Here is a 13264-nt window from a genome sequence, read left to right as displayed (position 1 = left end):
GCAGGAGCCTGGAGTTATTGAACCCATGAACACATGAAGCTGCCTTATACTGAATCAGACCCTTGGTAAAAGACTTACCATGATCAAAGGGGGCATGTCAAAATAAACTCCTCTCTCTGTATAGTTGATATTCCTTTCATCTGATTTTGCCACTGAAGAAGACATGTTTCTACGGTGCTCAGTTTTCAACTGTTTGGGCCTGCTGAGATAAGAATGAAGAAATAAGAACTAGAAAATGTGTTTACAGGACCATAAACCATAATTCTTCTGCCAGATGAAGGAACTTGAATCTTGTATGAACACAGTAGAAAATGCCATTTTCACTACCTGTAATCTTGTGGCAGGCAAGAGATTAGTTTCTGGTTCAAATAAAGTAATTCTGACTTCAGAGTCGTCAGACTTCAGGTCAAACTGACATGTTACACGTGAAATCCATGAGCACCTCTCCCAGTGTTGACTTCAAAAGCTTCGATCTTTTCTTTCCGTACCCATTTCCCTTCCAGAACTAACACCACGTCCATCAGCTACTATTAGCTCCAATGGGGAGCAGACAGGTATCGTATATCAATTCTTAAAAACTCACTTACCAGGGCTAGCAGTCGCCTGAGGGGAAGTAATTTGTGTCAGGTTCCCTGCCTCTGCACTGCAGTCCACATTCACACACACACACACCCTGCCACCATCTGCTTTTTAACATGAAAGTAAACACTAATCTGGTTGTGTGGTGTGTGGTTTGCACATAGCCAGTGTGGTGTAGCAGTTAAGAGCAGTGTTTGGAGTGGTGGACTCTGATGTGGAGAACCGGGTTTGATTCCCCACTCCTCCACATGAGCAGCGGATGCTAATCTGGTGAACGGGGTGGGTTTCCCCACTCCTACACATGAAGCCAGCTGGGTGACCTTGGGCTAGTCACAGCTCTCTTAGAGCTCTCTCAGCCCCACCTACCTCACAGGGTGTCTGTTGCGGGGAGGGGAAGGGAAGGAGATTGTAAGCCAGCTTGATTCTTCTTTAAGTGGTAAAGAAAGTCGGCATATAAAAACCAACTCTTCTTCTTCTTCTCTTCTTCAGCCCAAATCATAAATTCACCCCTCAAGGAATGAAACATCTGGTGCTGCCTGTCCATAGCACACTCTGAGGGCAGGAGGTATTCTGTCCTGGCCGCTCTCAAGCCTTTAAAATTCAGCACATGGTACAAGAGGACTGGCAAAAGGACATATTATATCATTGCCCTTAACCCAGTACCTCTTTTTTTTTTAACGAATCTCAATTTTGTCTGACTGTAAGCAACCTTGAGGTAATTTGTCAAGCAGAAAAGGCAGGATAAAATAAGCTCACACCTTCAGGCATTTGAGAGCCTGGTAATAGTTGCTGAGAGCACAACAGTAGGTATAATTTAACCTTCATAAACACAACTTTGTGGCTGTGAACTTCTCAGCCAAAATAAAAAGGGTTTTTTAAAAAGATCATTATCAGCAATTAACTGCTTTTGCTTCCCTAAAATAACTGCAATTTTAATACAAAAGGCACCAAAAACCGGAATAAAGAGTTCTGTTACAGATGTATAGGAAACTCCCGTGAAGAATGAGTTCAACGGTAGTGCTTGAGATTCTACTAACATAATGTTCATGCATAGTAATAAGAATCTTGGAGGTTATTCCAGTAAGTAAGCTATAGAGGTAAATACACAGTGTCCTGACTCACATGATCGTATTTCTGGGTTCATGTTTGCACTTTATATACAAAGGGTTCTCAGGAATAAAGCAGCCACTGTAAAAAAAAATAGAAATAATTACTTTAAGTACATAATTTGTAGATAGTAGATAACTAACGTACCAAAGAATTTTTCTAACATTCATCTTTATTATCCTTCTACGGTTTATGCATGGGTACTTTCACTCATGTTCACCCCCGATCTGTCTCGGTTGTTCCTCATGGAGTTATGCATGAGTTTCCCCTCCATTAGAGATGACCTTGCTGCCAGCCTCCACAAATCCTGGACCTTTCTGTTCCTCTGTTAACCTGATTCTTCCACCTCCCCTGAGCAAAGCCCGGGTGAAATCCCCATGGATAAGGCAAATTGTGGGGCATGCAACCTTGGTTTCTCTCACAGCCAATTACAAAGCAGTGTGTAAAGAGGTGGGGATTCAAATACTTGCTGCTTCCTAGGAGTTCTTCCTGGGCAGAGGAATGGACTTTTAAAATGAGGCTTGGGTTCCCTCCCCCTTTCCTTTTAGGGTGCTCCGTTTTGTTTTTGTCTTTTAAAAATGCATTTTGGCTGGGCACTTGGATTTCTGTGGGAGGGCACTTCACTCTCAAAAAAGAACTGCAGCCAATCACAAAGCAACATTTCAAGGGGCGGGCTTCTTGTTTTGAGCTTGGAGACCGCTGGTGCATAGCTTCTAAAGAAGAGAGTGTGGGTCCAGTGTGCAGTGAATCTCAGGTAAAACTCCCATGCATAAACAACCTACAATGACAAAAATTATTTGTAACTCAGAATTAACGTCAGATGCAAAAAGGTAGCTATTAAATGCAACTTATTTGCCAGACTGGCAGCTTAACCACAAACTATCTGAGCAAAAATACTGGAACAAAAGATGTCTAATACAGTTCTTGTTTCAGAGAAGTACATCATGTTCCATGGAGGTTAAACCAGTACCTCACCTGGACCCACTCGTTAACATTTGGCTTGTTAGCTCAAAAATGTTGTTCGATGAGAATGCCATATCATCCACACCACCAAGAAAATACTCATAGAATTTGTCCACCAAAAATGGGGATTTTCTGGCATAGACAGGGTAAAGCTATGGAAACCAAAATACAATTCAATTAGTGAGATAGAAATCTCAAGAGTAGCATTCAGCGAAGCTGCTTCTAAGAAAAATAGATTACCTTGGCAACACTGAACATTTCACCGTACCTGGAAAAGAAAGTGTATTTATTACCATCTCAGGCAGCACTTTTCAGTGCACAAAGTACTTCTTAATGGGCAGCTATATATTTTCTTAATTTTTGTGTAATGCCTTGTACATGTCAGTGGAATGGTAATTTGGAAAATCTGAATCTTAAAAGCACCACTGAAAAGCTAAAGCAATCTAAACAAAAGTTTTTGTGATCCACTACACTGAAGGAAGCATAGTTCAAATCAATTATCAATAATAACAAGGACACATTGCAAATTAAACTATTTATTCCAGCAATAGCAATATGAATATATCCAATTCTCAAGATGGCCAAATCTGTGGCTACTTAAATCCAGAGACAGGAGCGATGGACAGACAAGACAGATCCCTCTACAAACCTGGGGGAAAAACAGGTTTGCAGAAAAATCGGAAGGAAGGAAGGAAGGAAGGAAGGAAGGAAGGAAGGAAGGAAGGAAGGAAGGAAGGAAGGAAGGAAGGAAGACAGACAGACAGAAAGACAGAAAGACAGAAAGACAGAAAGACAGAAAGACAGAAAGACAGAAAGACAGGCTAAACCCCTCCAAAATAATAGAAGCAGCTTTTTAGCTTCAAGAAATGAATGCCCTCTTGGTGGTGGTTATGAGAGTTGCTAGGCAACCGCAACAGTATGGCCAGCCTTCAAGCTTTGGATTCTGTCAATAAAAAGCAGAGGCAGAGGGAAGGGCCCATTGCCAGGGCATTTTTGGCTTTTGAGGGAGGATTCATTTGGGACACTGAATGACTTGCTACCATGGGACTTCCATGGCTCACCCAGGCAGCTGCTCACTACTGTTCAACAGCAGTCTCTGCACTAAAGTCACACGTGTAGTGGTTAGAGTTTCAAATTAGGATCTAGGAGACCCAGGTTAAAATCCCTACTCTGCCATGGAAATTTACTGGGTGACCTTGGGCCAATCACACATTCTCAACCTAATCTACCTCACTGTGTTGTGTGACGATTAAATGGAAGAGAGGAGAACGATGTAAGCTGCTTGGGTTCTCATTATGGAGAAAGGTGGGGTATAAATGAAGTACATAAATAATTAATATAGGTGAAGATGAGGGTCACATAAAGGTAGATTGGTTGGTGGCTGGGAAGGAGTGAAGGAAGCAAGGAAAGGGGGAAGGATATAGGCACTTCCAGGAAGAGGAAAACAGGATGTGGGGAGGAAGATACAGTGGAAAGTGAAATGCCCCCAATAATTCCTTGCAGGTTCCCCACCGTACAACTGGGCCAGAGTTTTCCCAGGAGAGGCGGAAGGAAGGAAGGAAGGAAGGAAGGAAGGAAGGAAGGAAGGAAGGAAGGAAGGAAGGAAGGAAGGAAGGAAGGAAGGAAGGAAGGAAGGAAGGAAGGAAGGAAGGAAGGAAGGAAGGAGAAGATGGGGTCAGATAAACGTACATTTTGGATGGGGCCGACAACTGCTAGCACCTCAGCCAAAGGTTAGGATTTGTCCCATATTTCTCAACAATCCTTCAATTCCACAGCATTTTTATTGTTAAAGGTATTTTTAAATATTTCAATGTACACAGACATATTCACTGCACTATTCAATAGGTCCTCATGGGCTTGGACCATTTAAAAACATTTTTTTTCCTGGTGAATACTTATCTCCAGTACTACATGTCCCAACATGCCTACATTTCTTTAAGATACTTTTAGAAAGACATATCAACAACCAAATAGCCTTCTATCTACTCCTGCCTTTTTCACTCTTTTATTGGAGATCAGAACCCGACAAAAAATCTTTCTGGCTTAACTCTCCCATCTTCCACTGTGCTGTCCAATCGTACCACAACCACCCATACTTGGTTGAGCCAACCCTAGCCCTTGATAATGAAACCCCCTCTACCAAATCCAGCAACCTCCCCACTTAGTAATTATGATCCAAAATTAGCAAGCACACACCAATTAAACAAATACTCTTTACTTAGTTTACAAAATGAAAAAAAAGTTTAGTCTTACTTACAATTGAAGAAATTGTAGATATGCACATTCAATTATAGCGTCTTCGGTTATGGCTTCCTGGCCGTAAAATTCCTCATAGATTGACATTAAATCTTTGACTGGTACATACCTAAAGCCATTGTAAAATATCAATGCTAGAGCCACCTCTTTAAGGCAATAGAGTATGAAAATCCCATGTTCCCTTTCTGCATATAGTGTTAATTTAAATGGAAATCAGAAGTCAGGACTGTAACTCTATTTTGCAACTTGATGGTACATGAAAGGGAAAATATTAAACAGTTGTAACTCAGGGATTTTTTTATCCAATTCCTCTGGAATCTGCGTAGTTTGCAGACTCAGTGCCAATTTGGAGCATGCCTGGAGCCATCTACCTCCCCATGTGGTTTCCGAAGTCCATCCCCTTTTACATCAAGCTGAAGAACTGGGCAAATGGGGCCCTCTTATATGCTGGGAAGTTGGACCTGAATGAAAGCACCCAAGTCCGACTACCCTGCTGGCATTGCCCATTCACCACTAGGGCCATGATTGGCCAGTTTGAATTTCAGGCCCAGGAGAGGGTGGCGCCATGCTCCGGGCCCACCGGAGCAAGCCCAGCCCCACTTCCAGCCGGGAAAGAACACATGGCCGGCCATGCTGCCAGGGAAGCCCCGCTGCCTTCCCCAGGCTGCCGCCACCCATTCGCCCTGGCTCGCAGCCCTCTCCTGGCACGAGCCCACAAATGGGCTCTAGGTAAGTCTGAGCCCAGCTTCTGTCCTTACATAAGAGATCCTCAAAACACTTCATACTGAAAGGAAAAATCATCTCAATTTTATGAGTACAGCTGTCATGTTTGATCAAGCAATGACTTATGCAGCTTATAGCTCATCCCCTCCACCCTTTCCCAGACTGGCTTTATCCAGCATTATATAATTTCCCCATGCTTCACTCATTACTAACTCAAATGTCAACTTAAAGAACATTCTAGCTTTAAAGTACATCACAGATTTTCATAAAATCAATGAAAGGGATACCTCCAGTCACGTTCTTGGATTTCTGAAATAATTTTTAACTTCCAAATGACAATGTTTGAGAATGTTTTGCAAATAGATAAAAGGCTGCACACAAACTCATTCATCCAGCCATAATCATTAAACTGATGTAACCCAAGTGATTTTATCAAAAAGCAATTCAAGAGCTCAGCCCTGAAAAGCTCCAGCTCAGATTAAGTTCAGACAATACTTGTCCACATGCATCACTTACTAGCGTCTACAAGTGCCTATGTCCCAATTTCAGAGAGAAATCATAACTCTAATTACTACTGCTTGGTAAATGCACTACTCAATTTATTTTATATGTATACGTGTGCGTAAATGTAAAGGTAGTCCCCTGTGCAAGCACCAGGTCATTACTGACCCATGGAGCAACATCATATAACAATGTTTACTAGGCAGACTATATTTACGGGGTGGTTTGCCATTGCCTTCCCCAGTCACCTACACTACAAGCTGGGTACTCCTTTTACCGACCTCGGAAGAATGGAAGCCTGAGTCAACCTTGAGCTGGCTACCCGAAACCGACTTCCGTCGAGATCGAACTCAGGATTTTTAAAAATCCATAGCTATTTTAGCCACTCTTACCATCTTGGATCCAAATAGTTAAAATCTAGCTCATATTGGCTCAGCACATCTCCTCCTGTTAAAGAAAGAGAGCATACTAAGATTATTGTATATTATTAAGAGCATGCTTGGAAGATCAGAATACCATATGACTATTTTAATGGGTATAACTAGATTTTGGACTTGGATCTCTTTGCCTATACATGACGAAGCTACTGGAGAAGCTGTTTCCCCATGATACCATCTTAGGCCCCTGTGATATATTTTCTTAATACTGGAAGAATATGGGAAGGGGCAGACAAAAGGACATTCATCTTTACTCAACGAGTAGTTAAACTTTATATACCAACATGGCGAAGTGATCTCATGTCACTCACACGCCGTGCCAGTTATGGTTACTTTATTTAACAATGCAAGACTCTACACAGCGTAAAAAAAGAACGCAGTGAAGCTTTCCAACATCCTCTCTCCATGATGGCAGAAAGAGAACTGAGGGAAGGGCGCTTTCCCGCCCCTCTGTCACGTGTCCAATTGGGCTGGAAGAGCTATTAGGCTCTGGGCAGGGGGCAGAGGGAAGGGGGGGAGCACTCCTAGTGGCTAGACTTCTTGAAACTTTCCAGTGGAATTCCACGGCTGGCCTGCGCATGTACAGTTTTCATGTGGGACTGCACAGACACCACAACAATGAACCAATCTTACAAATACCATCCTTTATTTCAAATCCTCGCATAGAAGCCACTGCTGCCAGAAATTCAGCCACAGCCAATGTAATATCGGGGTCAGTATCAGCTAACGGGGAACACAGAAATAAGGGAAACGAGTAATTGAATTATGACATTTACTGCCAGTGGAGGTAGTAATGGCCATGAACATTAACAGCTTTAAAGGGAGGTTAGACAGATTTATGTAGAGGTCCATGAATGGCTACAAGCCATGGTGACTGATAGGAGCCTCTATATCCAGGGGCAGCAAACTCTGGATACCAGTGCTGGGAGGCAGCAATAGGGGAGTGCCTTGGTCTCTATGCCCTGTTTGTATGGCCCTTCAAGGCCAATGGTGGGCGTTCTTTTCATCACGTTTGGTGGCTATGTGAGAAAGCCAAGAACTTAGTTCATTATAAATCATGTCCCAAGATTGATATTACAACAAAATATCCCAAAAACACCGGAAATGATGTTGTTAAGTATCATACCGGAAACAATATTGACTCAGAGATCTTTTTTTGTGTATGCTACCATAGCTGCAAGATTGGTTTATGCAGCAAAATGGAAACTGCCTGAAATACCGGACAAGACTGACTGGATAAACAAAATGTTGGAACTAGCAGAAATGGCTAAACTTACTGCATTAGTAAATCAAAAAGAAAATGTGGAATTTATGGGAGAATGGGAGGCATGGACAATATACTGTGTTAATGAATTTAACTTGGGAAATATTAAAGGTTATGTTTTGATCTAATTCAATTGATCCAAGTAGAAAAAATATTACTGTTATAATTTAATTATAAGAAAGTGTGATATATAGTTAAACTTATATATGAAGTATTATAATGAATTAGAACTTAATTACAAAGGGAACCACAGATATATAAAATAGATAGAGGAGGGGAGAGGGGAAGTCAATAAGATAGCATTATTTGTAGCGATTAGACAAAGATTGTTTATGTTATACAAATATGTTAATTGAATCATGAAACTAAATGTGATTTAAGTGGAAAATAATAAAAAAAAATTAAAAAGGCCAATGGTTGGCCACAGTGTGAAAGGATGCTGGATTAGATGGACCGCTGGTCTGATCCAGCAGCTCGTACGTTCTTAAGGTAACGGTATAAATGACGTAGATAAATAAAACAAAAGAGAAGAAGAAGAGTTGGTTTTTATATGCCAACTTTCTCTACCACTCAAGGAAGAATAAAAATGGCTTACAATCACCTTCCCTTCCCCTCCCCACAACAGACACCCTGTGAGGTAGGTGGGGCTGAGAGACTGTGACCAGCTGTGTTGACATTTAAGACTAGTGACAGTAAGAAGATTGTGGTGATCTAGGAGACAGCTAAGTGACAGCTGAGATCACATGACTAACTGATAACTAATGCTGACTGAGCATGACTGTGCAAGGAAACTGGATTGAGCAAGTTGTACTTGGCAACTGGGCAGCTATCAGTTGATTGGCTGGTAGACTGGACCAGAACTGTATATAAATGTATTATACCTGTATAGAGGTGTGGGCTGTAAGAAGGAGAATACTGGCGAAGCACTTTGAAGCACTGTACAATAAATAGCACTATTTTAAACCTGTGCTAGACTTTGCTGTGTTCACTTGTACAAGGTGGCAACTAAACTAACAAACGCTAACAAGCTGGCTTCGTGTGTAGGAGTGGGGGGAAACAAATCCACTTCGCCAGATTAGCCTCCTTTGCTCATGTGGAGGAGTGGGGAATTAAACCCGGTTCTCCAGATGAGAGTCCCCTGCTCCAAACCACTGCTCTTAACCACCACACCACGCTGGCTCTGGGCCTGACACTAAGGAAGGAAGAGAGCCCTGCATATGCCACTGAGAGCCCTGCATATGCCACTGACTTGACATAGTCCTCAGAGGAAACATCAACTAGGGTCCTCTCAGGTAGAATAATGCTGTACTACCATGTACATATTTAGAGCCTATGCATACAAGCTGCTACATCATAAATTAGATCCATAAATACACAAATTACCAAAATCACCAGCACTATGAGCTTCGGAATAGGATCCATGAAAATCAATCTGAGGGAAATAAAAACAATGTTAAATGAATCTGTGCAGTGAGAAGAAGGAATTCAAGAGCCTATGGAAACAAATGGGCCTTACGTGTTTTGTTTTTTTTAAGGCTCAGTAAGAGAGAAACATGGCCACATCTCTACAAGGAACTCATCCCTGGACAAAGGATGAGTCATGAGAGGAATTATTCAGGGAAATGCTACTGCTGTTGCTTCCACCTCAGGAAAACCAATCTCAACATTATGAGAGGTAGAAGCAGAGCAGAAGAAAGTTACATGACAGCTCCTGATAAAACCTCAAGGGGAAAAAATCCCTTTCTTGCTCCATACGAGCTAATTTATTAGGTCCTACAAGATAAAAGTTATAGTAAACAGCCTTTCTCAGACCGGTATTTACTGCTAGAGCAAGCAATAGAGTCAGGCAGCTGCACAATCAATTTCACCTGCCTTTGAGATACATTAGCTGAAGCAAACTGAGATGAAATTGACAAGGAAGATTCTCAGGTGCTTCCCAATCCCTGTTCCTTTTCTTTTTCTTTTCTTTTTTTGATCTGCACTTTCCCCAAGGAAGGGAACTTCTAGACTAGCCTGTAGTACTCACTCCCTAGAATCTTTGGAGGCTGGGCACATCCAACTACTTATGTCAGTCATTTATTGGTATGGCACAGAGCCAGACATATACAAACAAAAAATAGTCAGCAGTTGCCTAAAATACCATCAACATTAAAACCCAATATTCCAAGTATAAAATACACTGGAGACTACATAAAATCCTAACAGGACACTACTACATACATAGATAATTAGGAAGGTCATCCCAACAATTTGCGCCTAATTTTGGACGTGACGGCACAAAATTTAGCAGTGTCAACAGAGACCCTTGGATTAACTACTTATGTTTTTAAAGGATTAGCTGCAACACATTCCCCTCCCCCCAGTGTAAGCAGACAAGATATATGAACTACAGAGCAGGTAGATAAATGTGGTTGAAAGATGCTTTGGTCTCACTTGAAAAGCCCTTACCTCTCCCTAGTTCATAAAAGGGTGCACACTTACTGCTGCCATGGCGTGTAGAAACCCTTGCTCAATATCCAAACTATGCCAGCTCACGTCTGCCACCATGTGAGAAGCGATTCCAAAAAGGAAAGCCACCAGTTTCTCTGTAGCCTAAATGACAAGCAGTAAAAATACAAAACTTTATTTAAAACAAATTCTAAAACTATTAAAAAAAAGAAGAAAAAAGAACAGGGGGATACATTTTGTTTGACAGGATTTCACTGATGAAAGCCCATCTGTGTTTCTACTTACACAAGCATGGAAGCTAAGCGGTGTTAGTTATTAGTTATACAGCACGGTCAGTGTGCTTGATGCTTTAGCGAACAACAACAAAGAGTGCTTCTAGTTTCAAGGCATTTGCAACACAGATTTTGACAGGGAAGAAGGGTCAAGGGAAGACATGGGAAGAATATGCATTCAGGTTTGTTACACATACTTGGGCTAGGCTTACAGTGCGAACCTAAATGGATTTTAATCCCAATGATTTCAAGATACTTCGTATGGCATAACTCTGCTTCGGATCAGTTTCAGCAGATAGAAAGGACTCTGCCAAAGATTTCACAGAAAAAGTGGGTTTTGGGGAGGGATTTATAGAAGACAGATATGACACCATGAAGAATATGCCACAGCTACTCATAAATGAACAGTCAGTCAGTTCCGTCTGTCTGATTAAAATGGAGACAGTGGCCTTCTAAGCAAACTTACCAAAACCTAAACGTTTACATCCTTCCAAGGACCCTTTGGAGGTGTTTCATGGTTGCCATTTTTAAACTAAGTTTAAACTAATTACATTTTTTATTTAACTAATGAATATATAATTTACTAAAGTTAATGCATATAAGTAGCACTTCTCAGTGTTGAAAAGAATGAGAGCAGAAATTTAAGCTACCAATGTAAGGACTTCGTTGCCTTTCACAGCCGGTAATTTAAAAGCATCCAATTCATTTAATGATCTTCTCTGTTGCTTTCCACATGAATAAAACAATGAGAATATGATTTAAATAAATAAATGTACTTGAACAATTTATATTACCTCTTCCCAAGGCTGTGGATAGTTCTGCCTGATGTAGTGGATGCTGGTATTGAGAAAAGGTGCCCAGTGCGTGTCTTCAGATACTTGATGAAATAACCCTGGTGTGTCAGAGGAAAACAGTATTTCATAGTAAAAAGATCTCATTTCCTCTACATGTTGCAGTTTTACAGCTCGTTCCTGAAGGGGAGGGTAATTAGTTGATGGCAGGAACCGGTGCAGCTGTGCCACCTCCTCAGAGGCTTCCGGGCCGGAAAATACATAAAATAAAGTATTTTACAATTGAAACTCATGAAACTCTTCCATGGAGTTTCACAGGGCTATACCAGCTATTCTGCCAGTGCAAAACACTCATAGTGTACCTGGATCTATTTTAAAAATGTGTGAATTAGTCCTTAAGGATATTTTTTTTAATTTTAATTTTTAATTTTAATTTTAATTTTTAAATATTTATAACCCAGATATATTAAATTACTTGTATTTACACTGCTTTATTCTCTTTCAAATGTGGAGCTAAGCTGGAAAAGTTGAAGGCAGAAAGAAAAAAGGAAGACCCAAAAAGAGATAGATTGACTCTATAAAGGAAGCCAGGGCCCTCAATTTGAAAGGCCTGAGCAAGGCTATTAAAGATAGGACGTGTTAGGAGGACACTGATTCATAGGGTCGCCATGAGTCGGAAGTGACTTGACGGCACTTAACACACACTCAAAATGGATTTAACTCCACTAATTCAGCCTAACTGGGATCAGATTAGTAATCCATTTGACAAAAGTGGCTTTCTTTCAAGAACTTCAACAAAAAAACAGTTTGCAAACTAAACTACCTGGTGTTTATGATGGACCAGTCTTCAGTATGCTTGTCATCTTCCCATCTGATACTTCCTCATATAGCTTTTCTGGTCACCCTTTCAACAGCAGTAGGCTGTATCCAGACCTTCCAAGAACACAATGATGGTCCACCAAAGGGAGCCTCTATTCCAATCAGCATGAATGCTTTCAGAATCAAGTTGCCTGTGGGTCGTATGTTTTCAAACATTTTATAAAGAATAAATTTCATCAATTTCTTACCATGTTTGCAGATATCAGAATAAAAGGCATCAGGATAAACACTCCCAGCCTGATAAGCATCCTGGTGGGTTAGCAGCAACTGGGGAGAAGGATGAGGAAACAGAGCAAAAAAGGAAGCTATTATTAGCTTATTACCCATATTTCACATATATACAAAGATAGTACTTAAAACTCATGTGAATTCAAACTCACTCAAGTACACAATGAAATACACTGTCCCTGGCAAGCTTACAGCAGAACATGATGGAGATTATCAACATAATTATCAACATTATGGTGTCTCTGAATATGGAGGTCCAATTTCAGGTCTAAAGGACAACATACAGATAGCCCTACCCTGCAAGAATTAGTCTGATCCATATTGAAAACCACCTATGTGCTATGCCAGTGCATTCTGTGTTAATTATGTGGCATATTTTTAGCAGGCATGGAATCAACAGCCTTTTCCTGTTTTCGAGAACTTATCCTACTATAGACATATGTTTCAATATGTTAAATCCATCATGTAACGAAAACAGCTGCCTTTGAACCTTAGCAGAAAGTTAAGTGTCCATAGTCCAAGTGTCAAGACTCCTTTGGCTACAAAAGACAAGGATAAGATTTCTTGCAAGATATCTCATTTGGCATGTACCAACTTATACAATTTTCATTCTGAATAGTCAACACACTACCAACAGCTATAGGCAGAAGCTGACCACAAGGATTCACAGTTCACAATGGTGATTGACAGCCCATTCCTGAAACAACGGCGTAGGGGAACGGCGGGGAAGAGGTGCAGCGCCTACGCTGTTGAAGGAAAAACAGCTGTTTCAGCTAAAAAGCAGGTGCAGCACCACCGTTCCCGGCACCGGCGTAC

At 41.1% G+C, this 13264-nt stretch overlaps 1 protein-coding gene across 1 annotated transcript in view; it reads right to left on the bottom strand.

Moving 5' to 3' along the window:
• GPLD1 (glycosylphosphatidylinositol specific phospholipase D1) overlaps positions 1-13264 on the bottom strand; it is a 41299-nt gene that overhangs the window by 23196 nt on the left and 4839 nt on the right. Inside the window, exons 3-12 of the mRNA XM_056854221.1 lie at positions 12409-12487; positions 11345-11442; positions 10312-10422; positions 9214-9262; positions 6522-6576; positions 4907-5014; positions 2890-2917; positions 2662-2801; positions 1702-1767; positions 61-202 (exon numbers count right to left, since the gene is read on the bottom strand). Of these exons, the coding sequence (XP_056710199.1) occupies positions 61-202; positions 1702-1767; positions 2662-2801; positions 2890-2917; positions 4907-5014; positions 6522-6576; positions 9214-9262; positions 10312-10422; positions 11345-11442; positions 12409-12487 (876 nt within the window). The remainder of the gene's footprint in view (positions 1-60; positions 203-1701; positions 1768-2661; positions 2802-2889; positions 2918-4906; positions 5015-6521; positions 6577-9213; positions 9263-10311; positions 10423-11344; positions 11443-12408; positions 12488-13264) is intronic.

The sequence above is a fragment of the Euleptes europaea genome, chromosome 8, assembly GCF_029931775.1.
Source record: "Euleptes europaea isolate rEulEur1 chromosome 8, rEulEur1.hap1, whole genome shotgun sequence".
NCBI classification, from domain to species: Eukaryota; Metazoa; Chordata; class Lepidosauria; order Squamata; family Sphaerodactylidae; genus Euleptes; species Euleptes europaea.
Note: the sequence above shows the minus strand (reverse complement) of the source record. Positions and strands in the feature narration are given on the sequence as shown.